Source organism: Phalacrocorax carbo, chromosome 1, assembly GCF_963921805.1.
Source record: "Phalacrocorax carbo chromosome 1, bPhaCar2.1, whole genome shotgun sequence".
In the NCBI taxonomy this organism is placed as follows: Eukaryota; Metazoa; Chordata; class Aves; order Suliformes; family Phalacrocoracidae; genus Phalacrocorax; species Phalacrocorax carbo.
The window spans coordinates 34,531,363-34,550,568 of NC_087513.1; the positions used below are offsets into that span (position 1 = coordinate 34,531,363).

Below are 19,206 nucleotides of genomic sequence, written 5' to 3' on the forward strand. Positions count from 1 at the left end.
TCAATTAATCTGATCCAGGAAGTGTGAAGGCAGTATCTTTTCCTCAATGTGTCTGTTTCTCAATTTCAGCAACTTCTGATGGTCCCATAGGAGTACAAAGCAAAGCATATATTTGTGCATGTGTAGGAAACTTCAGCTCTAGATTTTTAGGTTTCCTTTTCACTTGGTATCAGAAGTTAGACAAATTTTGTGAAATTATCTTTTCAACATTGGTCACCTCAATTACAGTACAAACTCATTTATTCAAACAGTGATGACAGTGATGATGACAGACTGAGTAATTTACTGAACTGTTTGAAAGACAAGGAACAAATGCTGGTAGCAGAAAAAAGTCTAGACTTTTGCAGTGAGCAGCATTTAACTGAAAGTATTTAAATTGTTCCCTGGTCCAAATTGAACCATGGGTAAATTGGAAATATTCGTAGAATACCAGGTTGGAAGGGACCTCAAGGATCATATGGTCCAGCCTTTTTTGGCAAAAGCTTAGTCTAGACAAGATGGGCCAGTACCCTGCCCAGCTGAATCTTAAAAGTGTACAATGTTGGGGAATCCACCGCTTCCCTGGGGAGATTGCTTCAGCGGCTGATTGTTCACATTGTGAATAATAAAATAGTTTCTAGATTATTTCAAATCATGGATTTCTAGCTTTCACAATCAGAGATGAGTGTTTTATTCCAGTAAACCTTGTCTTGCAGCTGTGTTAGGGTATCTACAGAGTTATTCTGAGAAGCTAATAGAGATATGCATGGAGTCATGGGACACGTAAGATTGCATGGTGCATTATTCACCAGGCATTCAATTTCTGACTGTACAGTTGAATGTTTGGCTATGTACTATAGCTTCATGCTTTTAAAAATGTTTTATCAGTTACATTCCACAGTGTGTGTATTTCTCTCTTCACTGCTTTTAAATTGCTTAATCCTATACTATATTTAACATTAATCCCACACACAAAGCTTGAGCATGTCTCTGAATTGAGCTCTAACATGCTCTCCAGTGTGCGTACACACACATGTATATACACACACCCTACTTATGTTAATTGTTTTGGTTTTTTTAAGTTATCCTAAAATGTTTAAGAAGTTACCATGTAAATTATAATTTGGAAAATGGAAATTGTCACATCTAATCATTTTCTGTTTGTGTGATTGCATATTCAGTGTTCAGTGATGTAGTGTTCATTTATAGGGTGTTTAACAATTCATTGATAGTGGAAGGAAATTAATTTTTTTTTTTAAATAAAGCTTGAATAGTAGCAGATAATAAAGCTATGGTACTACCTTTCTGGTAAAATGTAACAAGGGAATAAAATAGTAAAACAGTTATGTAATTACTTAGGTCAGGCTTTCGAGGTGACCGTTTTAATGCAACAAAATATCAGTTCTTTAGACGGGAGCTGCACTTATTTCTTTTTGTTTTTCCCTCTTGGAGTAGTGTCTTTGCTCATATGCTGAGAATCACCTTTTGCCATATAGACGGTATGGATTGTATTTGGTTTTAATCTTTGGATATAAGATGTAGAAGAAAGGAAAGAAGTAGTATAAAAGGATAATGAAAACATAGAAGAGAAGAATTAGGATTTAGATTTAAAAACCTGTGGGAAGGAAAGTGTTGAGTTACAGGTTTTTAAAAGTTATAAACAATTTTATAGGAGTTTACTTTTGCAGATTTTAAGTGGGGACCTAATTAGCATAAATGAGGATTTTTAGTTTAAAGATTAAAGAACCAACCATATTTAAGTGTAACTTTTAGTCCCCAAAAGCAAATGATAGTACAGGGAAGATTTTTCCTCCTTAATAAGGATGGTGGTGTAGCAGTGGTTCATATAACAATAACATGTATAGCACTTTGGATATCCTGAACTTGAGACACAGGTCGTAGCTGCATGCGATTATAGTGCACCATGGTATGCCTTATTAACTGAAATTTTTCCCTTCCTTCTGGAATGTACCAATTTCTTAACAAAGAAATATATTTGCTAATATTTTAAAGTTATGGTTTTGTCACTGATCTCTCACTTCATGAAGTAATTACTAATTTAATGTATTGCAAATATTACCCAGAGGTCAGTGGGAATAGTTTGCTTTAAATCTTTCTGGTTCACTCTAAGCTAATGACTTAAGTGTCTACTGACAAAAGAGATACCAAAAGCTTGGGTTTTTTTCCTAATATACTAAATATTTCTAGCATATAGAAAGAGGAAGATAAATGCTTTAAATTATTGTCTGATTATGTAATATTTTAATTATTATTTCATTGACTTGATATTGTCAGTTTTCAGCACAATGAAACTTCATAAATTTAGGCAACTTTGTGATCTTGGAATATTTCATGAAGGGTTTTGCAACTCCTTATCAATGTGAAGTTAAGGCTATAGTGGGCCTTTTAAGTTGACTTTGTATATTGGAGTGTAAAAAGTTCTGAAAATTACAGATTTAATGCTAAATTAACTGTTAATTGAGATAATTAATTTACTAAGCTGTTTGACTGTTTACTTTTGTTACACATAAATTCTGTGCTTGCGGTCCATTCTGTGTACAATAGATCAGCATTTTTTTCTGAAGGGGTTTGAAAGGATTTCCAGTAGTCATTTGTTGAAGCCATGGCTCAGAACTTCTGGTCCTGAACTGTTGCCCTCAGTATCCCTGAATTCTCTTACTCTTCTGTAATTGCTAGGACTTAGGATATGGTTTCTCTTTAAATCAGATGAAAATAAATAACTGTATTTCTGGACCTGACCTCAGTATGTGTATTGGTAACCAGCACAGAGTAGTTTTTATGATGCTTCCACCTGCAGAGTTATCTCAGGTAGCAGAAGCAAAAGCTGATTTGAGAAAAACTGACTTAGTCACAAGAGGGCTCAATGGATTGCAATTTAGCTAGGAATTATTGTTGAGAAACATGAAGAAACTTCATATCTAAATACAGAAAATGCAGATATGTAGAATTATGGATCACCTGTTGTCAATCTGACTCACGTGTTATGTTTTATATAATTTTGACTATTGCTTCCAGTAAATCCCCATGTTTGTACAGTTTGTTTTCTTTGGCAGTTCAGCTCTTGGGGGGATGAAGGATTTAATTGTACCACGTATATTCAAAATCTTTGCTTTTTTTTATTCCAGTTATCTAGAAAAATATGAAAAAGTCCATCATTTTGGGGAGGAGGATGATGAGGTACAACCAGGCAATCCAAAGCCACAACTTCCTATTGGTGCAATTCCAACTTCCTATAACTACCAGCAACACAGTGTGTCAGGTAAATTTTTGAGGAAAAGTGTGTTTTGTTTTTTTTTCCCCATATACATATATTTTTTCCCCCGTATATATAGAGATACCTGTATTTGGACAGGCTACGGAAATAGTGTGTAGCAAAAGTTACAGTATTATTAAAACCATCAAATGTGTGTGTCACTCAAATTATTAATTTAATACACTCAAAAACCTTTCCACTGTGAACCAGAACATAATAAATATGAAAATCCATAAGCTATTTCTCTTCTTTACAAATATTTCTCTTTCTAATTAGCGGGGCTAGATAGGAACTTCTCTTGAAACAACATACCTTGAAAATTCAGAGATTATGTTTCTTTCACATCAATCATTTCTCTACAGAGCCTAATATCTGAACTGAGCATACGATTAATTAATCTGTAAAAGGCAAGGAATAAAGCACATGCATAAGGAGCCAGAATCTCCATTGTAATTTAGATAAATAAATTGGAAGCTGGTGGACTCTGTGGAATGGATTTGTCATTTGTTGTGCAGAAAGTGACTCCAAATTGTATTACAATTCTATTCTTCTTTAATTAAAGTTTGTGTTTTCAGAGCTTTTCTTTGGCAGAACATACTGCAGTATTGCATTCTGGAGATGATGAAGGAATTAATATTAACTAGAAAGGTACACAGCTAAGTAGAATGTGTTCAGCTTTTTGGTCAAAGACAAATGGAAAAAATAAATCGAATACTGTAAAACCTTGTTAAAACCCACAATACCTTATTAATGAACTTTTTTGAAAAATACTTATTCATAATAATATTGCTTAATGTATCATCTGAATATTAATTAGTTTAGCTGTGAAAAGGTTGGCTTAATTTTTTTTTTCTTATTTAGATTACCTTCGTCAAAGCTATGGGCTGTCTATGGACTTTAACTCACCAAATGACTATAATAAATTGGTGCTTTCACTGTTATCTGGACTCCCAAATGAAGTGGACTTTGCAATTAATGTATGTACTCTTCTTTCAAATGAAAGCAAGCATGTTATGCAGCTTGAAAAGGACCCTAAAATCATCACTTTACTGCTTGCAAATGCTGGGGTGTTTGATGACAGTAAGTATATAACATTTTTGCAACAGAGTCAATATCTGTTGTAGCATCTTTCACAATCCTTGATAACTAAAATATTTATAATTATTGCACTGTAATATACTTACCTCTAGTTTTTCTTTCTACCTTGTCCACAGTTACAGTTTTTATCAGACATTGCAAATACCTTTTAAGTTAGGTAATTAAAAAATGTTATTTAACAGTTTAGTGAAATGTAGAAATTAGTTTTTCAGTGATTGAGTTTAATTCTTCAAGATGCTCAAATTTACAACACTGGATTTCTATCTGCTTGTATTGTATTACTGCTTTCTTCTGAATTTGTAGGACCACACTGACTTTTCATAATTCTTTTCTAGTAGCAGTCACAAATTTAAAAATTAAAAAAAGGGCAGTCTGAAAACAATGACCCACTAAGATTTTTATCATGATAATTCACTACAAGTTCAACTGTAGTTAAATTCAGAATACAAAACTCAAGGTATAAAAAATCTTAATGAGTTTCAGAATTACTTAATGTGTTAGCACATAAATTTTGAAAGAGTCTATTCCATCAAGCTACTTTAAATATATTATATTTGAAGTACATGAAATAAATTCTTCTGTTTGACTTGTTCAGCGTGACCTCCATGCCAATTTGTTCCTTGTTAATTGCTTGTTGTTCTGTCAAGGAGAGGGGGGAAAAAAAAAGTTCACCCAAACCATCCTAAAATTATAACAGCATAGTTCCTGTCTCGTGGTGGCAAGGAGGAAGTATTTACTGGTTTTATGTACTGATTTTTTTTTTTTTTTAAATACTGAATTTCAGAAAATACCACCATAAGAAATTGCTCAAATGAGATTTTTCAGCTAAGTATATGTAAGTCTGTTAGTACAGATGATTATACCCATTTGAGTATAAATCTGCTCTGCATGTGTAAGCACAAACATAGTATGGTATGTCAGAGATTCTGTTTTAAAATTCTGGGGAAGAATCAGTGTTAGACATTGTATACTGTTTGGTGTTTTGTTGTTGTTTTTAGGTGGTTGGGGTTTTTTTTTAAAATCATTAGTATTTTTACATAGTGATTTGTAGCTTCCCCCTCCTTCCCCCAGTATTGCATTAGCATTCTCCAGCTTCTCTCAAGTTTTTTTGTACCCATGCCCTTCAGACTTAGTTAGATCTCGGTCATTTAGTGTTTGCACCTAGCCCAGTCACGAACTTTTAAAGAAAAATATTTGAAAGGAAGCTAAAATGAAACTTAATCCTGCATTTTAGTGATTCCATGATGCTTGCTTTCTAGATTTTTTGAGCTTGACACCGCTCCCCTGTTCTTTTGATGGAACTTTGATTGTCTTAAGAATTTATAAATAATTTAATCAAGTTTTGTATCGCTATTGCATGATTTTTTTTGTGTGTGTTGCAAAAGTATACAGTATTTTCGCGAGTTCTTAACTTGGAGTCCAAACACAGGCTTGTTCCATAGCTGGTCTGTATTAGTATTTCATATATTGAAAAATATTTGCGGTAAAGCCAAGAGGAATGACAAGCATGTAATGGGCTTGCTCTTTTCATTCCCTGGGGAAAACCTTCATTTTTATCTTACCTGATTACATTTTCTGGATAAATCAAGGGAGCATCCTAGCATTGTTAGGAGGACTAATTGGGACAAATTGGGGAAAGAAAGAGGGAGTGTGTTTACTTATTTTTGAAGCATGAAGCTTTGATTTGAAATTCTTACATGTTTTTTATAATGTAAATAATGAAGGTCAATCTGTCAAATTTGATGATTAAATGAAATCTGTAATTAGCAAATTCAGGTAGTATGAAAATACGGTCATGATAATTTTAAGTGTAAATAAATGAGAGCTGATAAATTTATTTAATGTGGGGTTTAGATTTGGCTTGTCTGTAATTAAGGTTTTATCATTGTCAGCATTTATAATGCACTGCTTCTAGTTCACAAGAAAATGATGTCTTTGGCTCTTCCCCCCCCCCCAAATAAAGTTTGAGATGACAATTACATTGCATGTGAATGGGAAGCCCCAGGGGTTTGGGGGTATAGAGTATATTCAGTTTGGAGTGCTGCATACACGCCTTAGTTTGGATTCTCTGAGTTGAAAGCTGATGTGGTCTTGGAATTGAGATATGTAGCATTTTGTTCAAAATAATAAAACACTATGAACCAAAATGTTTAACCATAACTTAAATGTGTCATTAGTTCATTACAGAGCTATTGCAAGACAGAGTTTATTTTTTGATTGACTGAGTGTCTGAGTCAGATTGACTGACTCTGCTGCTGTCAAGGAGTGATGATGAGAAAATTTGCGCTAGTGGCTCCACCAAACCCGAGAACATCCATTAGGCTTCCTGGTTAAATATTGACTTTCAGTCACTCTCACTGCTACTCTTACGTTTTTTAGAAAATATTACTGGGAATTTGTTTATTTACTAAGGTAGGGTTTACAGCTTATACAGTGCACATGGAAAAAAGTTACTGATGTAAGGCTGCAAACTGAGCAGTCACCTTGACTCCTGGAAAAGGGCTATGGAAAAGCTTCCTATGTGTGTTTTAAAGGGTTCACAAACTAGTCCATTCTTTATGGACTACTTATTCTCAATTTAAACTGTAAAACTGCAGTAGCAGTTAATTAAATCGCTACAGAAATTTCAGGTGATTTATGCAATTTAGTACAGGACTTTTTTTTTTTAATGAAAAGGAAGCACTGGCAGAATCTCTGGTGTTGTCAAACATTTAGTTTATGGATTACTAAAAAGTCAAAATTCTTTTTAAAATTTACTAAATTCTGCTTTTTATGCTTAAAGCTTTAGGATCATTTTCTGCTGTGTTTGGAGAAGAATGGAAGGAGAAAACTGATAGAGATTTTGTTAAGGTAATTTAAAAATTATTAAAACAATTTTGAACTGCATATGGCGGGTATCAAATCCTTTAAAAAGAGACAATTATATACTAGCATGTGTCTTTTGAATTACTCTCAAATGTATTCCTTTGATTTAACTATAATAGGTTGCTAAATCGCAGTTGCCATAAAATGTTTGCCTAAGCAGGAAGAAATGTATTAAGAAAAAATAGGTGAAGGCAAATGGATAAAGAGGTTGTATTTTTAATTTTTTTTCTTAAATAAAAAAAGCTTATATGTATGAGGAAAGGAAAACTGGCCAACGGGTTTAGCAAGAGAAAACAATGCTGGGTTTTGGTTGGGTTTTTTTAAACTGCCATGATCAGTAAAGAAACATTCTGCATTATGAAAATTGAGTTCATACCATAAGAAACATAGGACAAATTTAAGTAGGTTAGCAATGTGGCGAGTTTATTTCAGTTAAACTGTTTTTGCACAAGGCTTTTTTGTCTTTCCGCTAGAGGGCATGATCTACTGTACAAGTAATGAAATGAGGTAAAAATATAACTAAAGTTTCTTTGCTTCCTCTTTATTCTAGGTGAGCATTTTGAGGTGAATGAGAGCATGAAATATAGCTGAAAGAGGTTTGGCATTTCAGCATATTTGCTATGATACACAATTTTGAATTTCATGTGATGATTTATGTGGCTAAAATAGAAGAAAGCTAGATTAAAATATATTTTGATAACTGTCATGGTTCAGCCTCAGTCGGCAACTAAACACCACACAGCCGCTCGCTCACTCCCCCCACCCCTGTGGGATGGAGAATAGAATCGGAGGAGCAAAAGAACTTGTGGGTTGAGATAAACACAGTTTAATAATTACAATATAATAATAATAATATTAATGATTATGATAATAATGACAATAATGTTAATATAATAAAATGGAAAAGGAAGGGAAAAAACCCCAAAAAGAACCTCGCAGAAACACAAACGATACAGCCGCTCACCACCCATCGACCAACACTGCCCGTCCCCGAGCTGCAATTGCTGCCTCCCTCCCCCCAGCCAGCTCCTCCCAGTTAACATGCTGGGCATGACATTACATGATATGGAATATCCCTCTGGTCAGTTTGAATCTGCTGTCTTAGCTGTGCCCTCTCCCCTCCGGGCTTCTTGTGCACCCAGCGGAGCATGGGAAGTTAGAGATGTCCTTGACTAGTACAAGCACTACCCAGCAACAGCCCAAACATCTGTGTGTTATCTCAATATTTTTTTTTCGTGCTAAGTTCAAAGCACAGCACTATGCCAGCTAGAGTGAAGAAAATTAACTCTATCCCAGCTAAAACCATGACAATAACTTATGCGTTTTATTAAGGAAAGATGTGAAGAGGCAAGCTGCTCAGTTCCTTATGAACTCACAGCCAAGTTTCTGCTCAATTGCTTCATCATCTCATATACTGAAATGTCTTACCAGTCTTACAGAGAAAGAAAGCAGTATTATAGTATTATTTGTTAGGAGCTTACTCCATTTGTCTTCTATTTTTATGTAGTTCAATTTTGGGACAAGTTGGACCATAATAGTGTTAGTTAAATGTTGAGTATTGCTGAAATATCAGTGAATCGATTCCCTAACCAAAATTTCCTAGGTAAAGCTAAGAACAGAAAAGGTAATCTCTCATATTTTTTAGTATATGAACTTGAAAACACGGTGCAAATGTGCTGAAAGGTAAGTGTAGAAAATAATGCATCATAATCTTTGTGTCCTTTTTCTATTGAAAGATATGTCCAGAAGTACTATAGGTTGTGTTTTGGTTTGTTGTTTTTAAAAGCACTTGGCACTTCTGTGTTGACTTCACCCTAAACTGTCACAGACTGTTGCTGATCTAGAGCAGCAACAAGCACCATGTTTAGATCTGTAAACATTTAAAATTACACAGAATTCTAATTTATTATATGTTCATTAATTATATAAACTTAAGTAATTGTGATAGATAAGGACAGATGGTTCTGATGAATGTTTTTAACGAAGTGTTAAGTAGAAGCACTGTAACTGTAATAAGGTTTACTAATAAGAAACTTGGATGCTCTCCAAGATCTATTTTTGAACATTACAACATGTATAGTACCACTCTGTAGTGAAACACTGTTGAAGGCATGTCAGAAACTAACACCACATCTAAAAATATCTCTAATGCCAAGAATCCGGATTTTTCAGAACTTCAAGCATTTGTTTGACCCTACTACTGGAAGTAATTTATTTTGTATTGCAGCTGTGGCAGTGTCAAAACAGAAATCAGGAGAAGAATTATGGGAGCTTCATGACATAGGAGAGAGAGATTTGATTGGCAGAGTAGAGATCCTGTATCTGTTTTTTAAAATTCGCTTTTACAGCTTTAACAGAATGGCTATTGAATGTGTATCCCTCCTTTCACTGTTCACATTATCTTTTAAACGAACATCTTTATTGTTTGGGGATTTTTATTTTGCTGCAAGTTTTTTGTGTCTGGATTTTGTGAGGCCATCATTCCAGTTTCTTCTCTACACAAATTTCTGCTCTACTATAATTAGTAGAGGTGAAAACAGGAAAGAGATTTTAAGTAGGAGAAGAAAAATGCAAAATTATGAACTAAAGTATAGTGATGGCCTAAACACACGAATGGCAGAGATTCATAGAAAGTAGGGTGGGGAAAGCAATTTCTTAAACACAGGAACTCTAAACTAATAGGAGTTGAACTGATAGAAATTCTCTTGGGTTTGTAAACATTACCCTTAGACCATAGTGGATTTTTCATGTGTTGGAGTTTTGGGTTTGCAGGGGTTAGGGGTGGCTGAGAAATATTAGAAATCTGGAAGCTGTTCTGAAAATGATTCTCAGGGTTAAATTCAGGATTCATACAGAAATAATAAACTTGGATTATTGCCAACTGAATGTCAGTTTTACGTGTTCAAATGTCAGTTTTACGTGAAAAAAAAATTGAACTAGTCTCTGCTGAAAATAGCTTTTCAAATGCAGTGAAACAAATATAAATTATCTATGAGAAATGTTCAGAATATTTGATATTTCATCTATATAGCTCTTAAACTTTTTTCCAATCTCCTCCTCCTGCTTATTAAAATATATGAACATAAACTTTGAAATTTGGATTTCATAGAGGTGTTTCTGTGTTTCAACATCTTTATGTGGACATTGGGGGTAACTTTTAGAATTACGTATTTATACTAAAATGTTTTGTGGAAGTTTTTAATGTTTGCTTAAAATAAGCTTTATTTAATTTTTAGTCTCTTAATCATTAGAATTTTTCAAATTAGTTTTCAATTAAGAAGAATGTCCTATGTTTTTTGTCATTATTTTTTTTCTTCATTCTGCTAAATCTTTGTACATGAGGAGTGGTAGAGCTTCACCGTTAGTATATCTCTCACTCTTAAATATCTGCACAATAACTGTTGGTTGTTTGGTATTCAGTCGGCTCTTGAGTTCTATATTAATTTATCATAAAGAATTTTTCAGTTTTTTCAGCACCAGTACTTGCATTTTTATATTCTGCTGTTCTATAATTTTGACTTAAAATCATTCTACTTTACGTATGCAGTATCATGATTTTTTCAGAACAGCCTACTAGTTTGGTAATGTCATACAAGCAGAGGAGCTTGCCTATTTAGTTGTGTCCTCCAACATCACTGCTGTTCCAGTTGAAGGTGAAGATGGAAAACAATGTGTTTCTTTATACTAAACTTTGAGGCAGTCAATTACCTCTTCTTTCTCTCCCCCCAGTCCTTACCACATTATAAAAAATGGTTTGGAAAACTTGTGATTTCCATTATCTTATCTGCAGCGCTCCATATTTTCTCACTTTCTACAGTGATTCCCTCTAAACTGAATCAAATGCTTTTACTAGTCAGTGAATCTGTTCTATTAATTATAAGAATTGAATATTATTTTAGTTGAACCTGCCGTTGTCCCTTACAGCTATGTTCATTTGCTGCTTTCTCCAATCTTGATTCTTCCTGGTGCTGTCAGTAAGCTTAAATCTCTAGTTACTGGAATGACTGCATGTCCTTATATAAGGATTGGAACAATTGGCAATTAGACGGTGATGTTGTATCTCTTCTTGTTTTGTTTTGTCATTCCCAAGCTCTGATGACATCTGGCTCAGATGTTTTCTCATCTACTCCAGAAGCTTTCTCATTTTTAACTGTTTTGCTTCTCTTTTAATTTCTTCATGTTAGCAAGGTTCACTTGTACATATAGTTTGTCTTTCAGGAATTACTTTTTTATGTAGCATGCTTGTAATCAGATAGATATAGCTGTTTCCAGGTATTTCTTCCATGTCTCCAGCAGCTGCTTACCGTCTGATGTAGTATATGAATAATTGCATTAAATTTCTTCATGCACCATTAATTTCTGTTTACTTCAATTTAAGCATTTGAATTTCCTGTTCTTGGACTTCTTGAGGCCTCTTCTACCTCTGAAATCCATTCTTGCGCAGTTTCTGTGCTTTCTTTATTGCTTTGCATAACCCTTTACTTCTCCTGGTTTCCTTTTTTCTTGTGAAGTTCTTATTTTGTTGTCTACTTTTTTTGTGTAAGCTTAATAATAATTTCCTTTACTGTGCATTTATACTTTGAATCCTTCTCCATGTGTAGAAAGAGATCATTATGCATTTAAATGCCTGTAATACTTTTGAAATGTCACCTTTCTTGTGTCTCATAAAGATCTGTCAAGCTGTCTTGACTCCAGTTGCTCTTGTATTTTTCTTGGACAATAAGCAGTCATGATCATTGGTACATTATATGATCTGTGGACTCAAATGTCCATTGCTTGTAAGGACAATAATTTGGTTAGTCTGATTTCCAGGGAATTCAGTATAATCCTGTGCATCTTCTTCCAAAGGAATGTGGCTACTGATGGTCATCAGACTGGGCATGTGAATCAAGTCTTTTACCTTTGTCCATTATCTTTTAGCATCTGGATGTCACGTAGTCAAGCACTGTTCATTTGCTTCCAAGTTTTAGCTTTTTATTCCTATTATCAGTGTGTTGCCATGACCTAAAATATAAATATAGGAATAACTATTGATGAAAAGCTTCACTTTTTCTTTCTTTCTTCTTTGTTTCTGTTGATATGAAGTATCAGATTGCAGCTATCCGTAGTTTACAGTAGAGAATAAATAACTGCTTGTGCTGCTAAATTGATTTATTTTTTTTTTCCTAGCCTCTGTGATATAAGAACAGTTTTCAAAGGGATGCCCAGAAAGCTTGACTTATCTCATGTTTTTCCACTTCTGCCTTTCCTTTGGTGAAGCAGAAGTTTTGTCATGTTTTGTCTTGTTCTCTTCTAACAGATAGCCTGCATACAATCTTTGCAACCTATTTAATCCTATTTTCCACCACGTCATTTTCTGCCCAGCCCCATCCTTTTTTGGGATCTTTCCTGCTTAGACAGGAAACAAGTGCTGAGAGAGCAATCAAACCAGTCTGCTTTAATGCAAAAAAGGTGATTCATGCCAACTCTTTCCTTTTTAAGAAAAGTAGAATGAGTCTGCAGCCTCTGAACTTAAGACATCTGAACGCCTTTATGTAGGAGTACGAGATGGTGTTTATTGTAGGTAATCCTAGTGGTTTGGAAGAAGACCTGGGTGGTTTTTTTGATCATTTACTGGCAGGACATGCAATTCCAGTGTGAAGATTTGTCTGAGACATGGAAACATCTGTATTTCACCACAATCACAGAGAATAACTTTCAGTATAGTGATAAATGCATCTCTTCTGTCTGTACATTAATTGTTGCAGCATGTGTGTCAACAGCTAAAGTCCTGGGAAATCCTGATCCCTCTATAGTTAGCAGCAGCCCATCTCTAAAATAGACACGTTAAATACCACATATAATAGTTTGCGTCTTAGCTGCTTGGATTTCAGAACACATTACTTACTGATAAGCTGTTTAAGTTACTGGCTTGTTGAATAGAGGACATAGGATAATATTTCTGAGTTCTTTGGTGAGATCTCTGGAGCTTTTGCAGAGTGTTTGAAATCTTAAAATCTGCAAAGTGCTCACAGGAAGCCTCATTCGCTATTGCAGTAGGCATTTCACGGTTGCTGAAACACACGTGACAGATGCTGGCTTTGGGAATGCAAACCTACAGTTCTTAGCAAGCAAAAGGCTCTAGGACGCTTCAGCAGGTGAAGCGCCGCTCTTGGTGAGCATTATCACCCACAGTGCTTCTGTATGTAGAAATAAACACTCGAGAGAGAAAATTATGAATATTTTTAAATTGTTCTTTCTGAAATTGTGTTCTCTGCATATTCATGTCCTATCCTCCAGATTCTCTTCCTTAGAGCTTTAAGAGCCTTTCCAGATCTCTAGGACTCAGGGGAACTGAGGCTGTGGGAGATGCACGTTATTCTGCTGTGCTTCATGTCGGTAACAGTGCTTGTGCATATGCTCTAGGTAATCCTGAGGCAAAAGTTCTCTAGCTTGAATGGTTTAGCATCTTAATACTCACAGGACGACTGTATAATGAAACAATTTGAAGAATAACAGTTATGTATAAGCTTTATTGGATGTCCTCGTGTGTATTTCATTTTAACTTATGGAAAGGAGGCATGTTCTGTTCTTTTCTGGAACAGATTATCTCATCTGAGCTGACAACTAGCATTGTTTGTCATATTGCTTCTTTAGGAGGGGGGAGACTTTCTCAGTTGCTCAAGCAACTAGCGTGTATCTGCTTATTCTGCGTGTTCTAGGCGAGACATACAGTTTTGCAACAATGTATTCCTGTCCTTATCTTCAGGAGTTTGAGGCTTTATCTTTAGCAGTGTCTGTAGTGTCTCCTTCTGCAAAAAACTTAAATCCTCATTTTCCATCTCTTTGAGAACATGTCCAGGATAATTTGCCTGCTAGATAGAAAAATTTGCTCCTTTATGACTTTATATTGCTAGAAGTTTTAAAATGCTTCATTTTGGACTATATACTTAAGTATTAAGAGGCAAAAAGTGGTTTATTGGAGGATTCAGCTAGGAAAATGTGATGATGCTGTTTTAACATTTAATGTGTGACAGCAGTTTTAATATTGTATTGTGATTGACGTTGGCCTCTTCCAAAGAGATTCCGGTTGAAGACTTTAAGTAGCTCTGGTCAATATTAACTTTTTAACAAAAAAAAAAAAAAAAAAAAAGTCCTTAACTACTAAACAACTAATCTTCAAAAGCTTCTGAGGTTTTTCTTTTAAGTAGCAGTGAAAAGTGAAGGTTTACTGTCTTCATTGCTTTTCCAAAAGGAAATATCCTAAAGGAAAGTATGTACCGACTAGTAAATTCCCAGACAATATACTTCGGCGTGCTTTTTAAAATAATGACCGAAGCCTCTTCCTTAAGTAGTCTTCTCTAAAAGGAAAAGTAGCTCAGATGAAGTACATTCTCCAGATTTTACCTGCCTGCCTTGGTCTTCTGTGGCTCCCGATGATAGCCTCAGTGTCAATTAGAAAAATCTGTTTGTCACAAACAGTAAGAAGTTAGATTTTAATCTGGCTCTTCTTGTCTTTGCTAAAATGAGGTAATAATCCTTTCTGTGCAAGTAATCGTCTTTACTAAACAGCACTTGGATGTCATTTAGCGGCATTGCAGTGGAAAATAAAATTCTCTTCCTTCCAATTTAGAAAATCTGTAGTATTCTATTTTTCAAGAAAATAATAGTGTCAAGCTTGGTATGAATGCTGTAATTTAGTAATTACATTTGCATAGCAAAATTTGTCCTGCTGTTCAGCTGGTTGTACTTCCCATCTTTCCCTTTTTATCCAGATTTATTTGTGGTTTTATTCTGTGATCATAGCCAAAAGAGGAGCTGTATTTCATTAGTGAGTCAGAGGAAGGTATACATTTTTATTAGGCAAAGGAATGTTTCTATTTTTTTATTATAATATACACGTTAGTATGTATATATCATTATTTATTTTTATATTAATATACATCACAATGTGTATTTTTATTAGCTTGCAAAACTTAATCCCTTGATTAATTCTTGAATTTCAACAGGACTAGTGACATAACCATTTACAGATCAGACCACATATTTGTAAAGTAATTTGAATTCCAGTCTGCTGAAGCATTCTGTTTTGCTTATATTTATAAAGGTTTTTGGTGATGGTGGTTGTTGCTTCTCTCTTTTCATTGATTTATGATGATGTGGAAAACACAACAGAAGCTTAAAAAAGTCTCTCCAGATAGCAATCTGACTGTTGTACTTCTAGCAGGAGCTAAAATCCACTGAAACAGAGAGGAGTCACCATCTTCTGCTTTAGGAGTTCCCTGTTGGTAGGAGGTGAAGGAGGATGAACTTTTTTTTTTTTGTGCACTTAAAATTGCTGTATTTCTGATTGTTTGTGGAACACTGTCCTCATATGGTTTCAGTATGTGCTTCAGCAAAGTACTTCTGTGGTAGTGGTAGTTGATCATGAATGTATACTTCTGGTGCTTGAGAGGAAATGTTTCTTAATGTAAAATACTGAACATCTTGCATATCATCCCATGAGTGAAAAATATTGTTACGATTAGATGAATTAAGGTACTAGGAAATTTTTGAAGAACAATCCTTTTATATATATTTCCAATATTTTAAAGTAATAGAAATAAAAATATTTAATATTTAAAGAAATATCAACCCCTAGAAATTAAGTGTATTTTCCATTTTTTCTTCAGTTTTGGAAGGATATTGTTGAGGATATTGAAGTTCGTGATCTAATTTCTGACAGAAGCAAATCTCAAGGTGAGCCATCTTGACTAATCCTAATATATACTTGTTGATAAATATAGCAAAGGAAGGACTAAAATGTATATATTTACTTTGTAGATATTCCATCAGAAGAATGGATTTGGGAGTCCTTATTTCATCCACCTCGCAAATTGGGCATTAATGATATTGAAGGGCAGCGGGTACTTCAAATCGCAGTGATTTTACGTAATCTTTCTTTTGAAGAGGGAAATGTTAAACTTTTGGCAGCTAATCGTACTTGTCTTCGGTTCCTGCTACTCTCTGCTCATAGTCATTTTATTTCTCTACGGCAGTTGGGGCTTGACACGCTGGGAAATATCGCAGCAGAGGTAATGTGTTTCAAAGCAGAACAATTAAAATATAATTTGATAAAAACAATGCTTCAGTGTTAATTAAATTAATTGCTTTTTTCCTTCATCACTGGATGAAGCAGGAAGTGAATTATTCTCTGAATTTGTAAACAGCAATTTGAAAACAGGTATTCAGGGCCAAAACAAAAATAGACCGTATGTGTCAGTTTGCTTAGAGTCACATGGAGAAGACTGTATAGGGAGATACAAGATATTAATAGTGCATAATTTTCAGTTTAGTTTCCCAGAGAGAAGAAAGGAATTTAGTTAAATTCTGCAGACTGTACATGAGCTGCTTCACTTTATAAGCTTTAGTCATAATTTCAAAATAGCATGTTGAGCAAGGGGGTGGTAGAGGGTTTTATGCCGTGTGTAGTGAGCACCAGTAAGCTATTCATATGCCACTGGATATACCACCTGAATCACTTGAGGCATCCTTTTATTTTCAAGGAGGTTTGAATGTAATAAAAGACACTATTTCAGTATGTCACATCATTGTGCAGATAAATTATACAGGTTTTATCGGTAGATATGTTCAGTTATTCCATATATTTTAAAATATAACAGATAAATGGGTAGGAGAATGAGACTTGAAGTATTGGTCCACTGCTGAATACTGAAAAAAAAAAAAATGGCATCTTCATTTACCATGTATCCAGCTTTTCTTCAATAAGAGAGAATGTGACATCATACGACGTCTGAGAGCTCTGATTGAGAAGCAGAAGTAGATAGAACCAGGATGAATGATTGTGATAGCATTTCGGAAGAAATGCTTGTCATTTCTCAAGTCTGTTCATTGTTGGATTATTAAAATATGTTTGTGTATACTGTTGGCTGCCTGGGAATAAAGTTATTTTCCTTATTCTGAGCAAGAAAAGTGTAAATTAGACTGCTACTTCAGAGCAGAAAAGGAGGAGAGGGCTCAAAATCCTAGCTACAATAAAAAGCACACAGGGTTCTGTTTTTGTGAAATCAAATGTCATTTGAACACTTTTGAATCTTTTCTTTTGATATGCAAATTTAGGGATTTGAGCCATTAGCACTATATGGATTGTGTTAGTCATAGATTTTTTGTTTTTTCTTTCTCATCAGCTTCTTTTGGATCCTGTTGATTTCAAAACTACTCATCTAATGTTTCACACTGTTACAAAATGCCTCATGTCAAGGGATAGATTTTTAAAAATGAGAGGTAAGATCTCTAGCTATTCTGTTGTATCAGAATTGTAATTATTGCTGGTCAAAACTACTTTGTCTTTGTTCTTCAGGCATGGAAATCTTGGCAAATCTTTGTAAGGCTGAAGATAACGGTGTCTTAATTTGTGAATATGTGGATCAAGAATCCTATAAAGAGATCATATGTCATCTCACACTACCAGATGTGCTGCTTGTAATCTCAGCACTTGAGGTGCTGTACATGCTCACAGAAATGGGAGAAGTGGCCTGCTCAAAGATTGCTAAAGTAGAGAAGAGCATAGGTAAGGGAGATGACTTAAGAATATGTCGTATTCAGTGGTTAAAAATGTGGCTTTATTATGTGTGTGTGCAGCTTAGGGGAGGATATTAGAATAGGAAGTTTTACTAAAATTTACTCTCTGTGTCATCAAGAAATTGAAGATGCTGATAACGAGAGAAGCTAAAGCTTTTGAAGTAGGTTTTTGGTTTCCTGTTTTGTGGGTGGTTTGTTTTTTGGGGTTTTTTGTTTTGTTTTGTTTTTTGTTTTTGGGGTTTTTTTTTTCAATGCCATGAAGGAAGCGTGGAGGGGTGGGAAATCTACAGAAGCATGCAGAGGCTTGCTTTCTTCAACACATGGCAATTTTAAAGCAAGTCAATATGTCCCAACAGCATTCATTTGTCTTGTCCTAATGTCATTGTCGGTTTTACATTTAATACTTTAGATACATTAGTATGTCTGGTTTCTATGGACATCCAGATGTTTGGACCTGATGCGCTTACTGCTGTAAAACTCATTGAACATCAGTGCGTTAGCCAGCAAGGAGTACCTGATGTCAGACCACAAGTAATGGATCATGGTTCTTCACAGGCCCACACACCTGGTGTCCCAGGTTAGTATCACTGCAAGAGAACATACTCTTCTACCAAATTTCCTATATGGTTTGTATGATTTTTGTCTTCTGCAGGGTTTGTGATAAATCTACATAAATTAGTGTAGCATTATGCATAACATATGGTATCTCTTTCAGACACTTGTTCACAAAGCAAATATAAAGCTGTGTTAGTCAAAACTGTTGTGAAACAAGCTTTAGAAGAGCCTTAATATTTTTCAGTAGCTAATCTGAAAATTTTCAGAAAGTTACGTACACTGCTTATTTTAACTTATTCAGTGGAAAGAAAAAGTATCTGTTCTGGATTGTTCCCATGATTTGTAGAGAATTAGAGGTCCATTTTATATTGTGTTTTACACAGAATATAATTGGGCAGTAACATAGAGTATTTGATAGAATTGTAGAGATAAATGCACAGAATCATGCCCGTGTTGAAGCTGCTAAACAGCTTATTGTGACATGAACCAAATTTTAACTATTGTTTAAAGGTTGAAAAGTGTTTCCTTAGTTGCAAATTAAATTGTAAATTAAATTGTAGTTACGATTAATTCTTGCAGTTTTATTTTGGGATTGAATACTGGGACTTTGGAAGTTGATGGTACAGCTAACTATTATTGGTCGGGGCAATAGTATATGTACCTCATTCTGTCTTTGCTGATAAAAGCACATAGCCATATACCACAGGTGCACACAAGATGGAACATAGCTGTTCTTTCTGGGGAAAAAATGGAGGAAGAACCATTACCACAGACACTGGCTTGCATGTCTAAGTGTACTGTTTCTGGAATGGGTGCAGGTACCACAGTGAAAGTGGCTGGAAAGAATGTGACTAAGGGGATGAACAAGAGTGAAT

General features: G+C 34.7%; 1 protein-coding gene across 2 annotated transcripts in view; it reads left to right on the forward strand.

Moving 5' to 3' along the window:
- ARID2 (AT-rich interaction domain 2) overlaps window positions 1-19,206 on the forward strand; it is a 108,712-nt gene that overhangs the window by 57,566 nt on the left and 31,940 nt on the right. For both annotated transcript variants that reach the window (XM_064448265.1, XM_064448272.1), the window contains 8 exons: window positions 3,126-3,259; window positions 4,115-4,333; window positions 7,134-7,201; window positions 15,868-15,934; window positions 16,019-16,269; window positions 17,383-17,479; window positions 17,556-17,765; window positions 18,186-18,353. In XM_064448265.1, coding sequence (XP_064304335.1) covers window positions 3,126-3,259; window positions 4,115-4,333; window positions 7,134-7,201; window positions 15,868-15,934; window positions 16,019-16,269; window positions 17,383-17,479; window positions 17,556-17,765; window positions 18,186-18,353 — 1,214 coding nt within the window. The remainder of the gene's footprint in view (window positions 1-3,125; window positions 3,260-4,114; window positions 4,334-7,133; window positions 7,202-15,867; window positions 15,935-16,018; window positions 16,270-17,382; window positions 17,480-17,555; window positions 17,766-18,185; window positions 18,354-19,206) is intronic.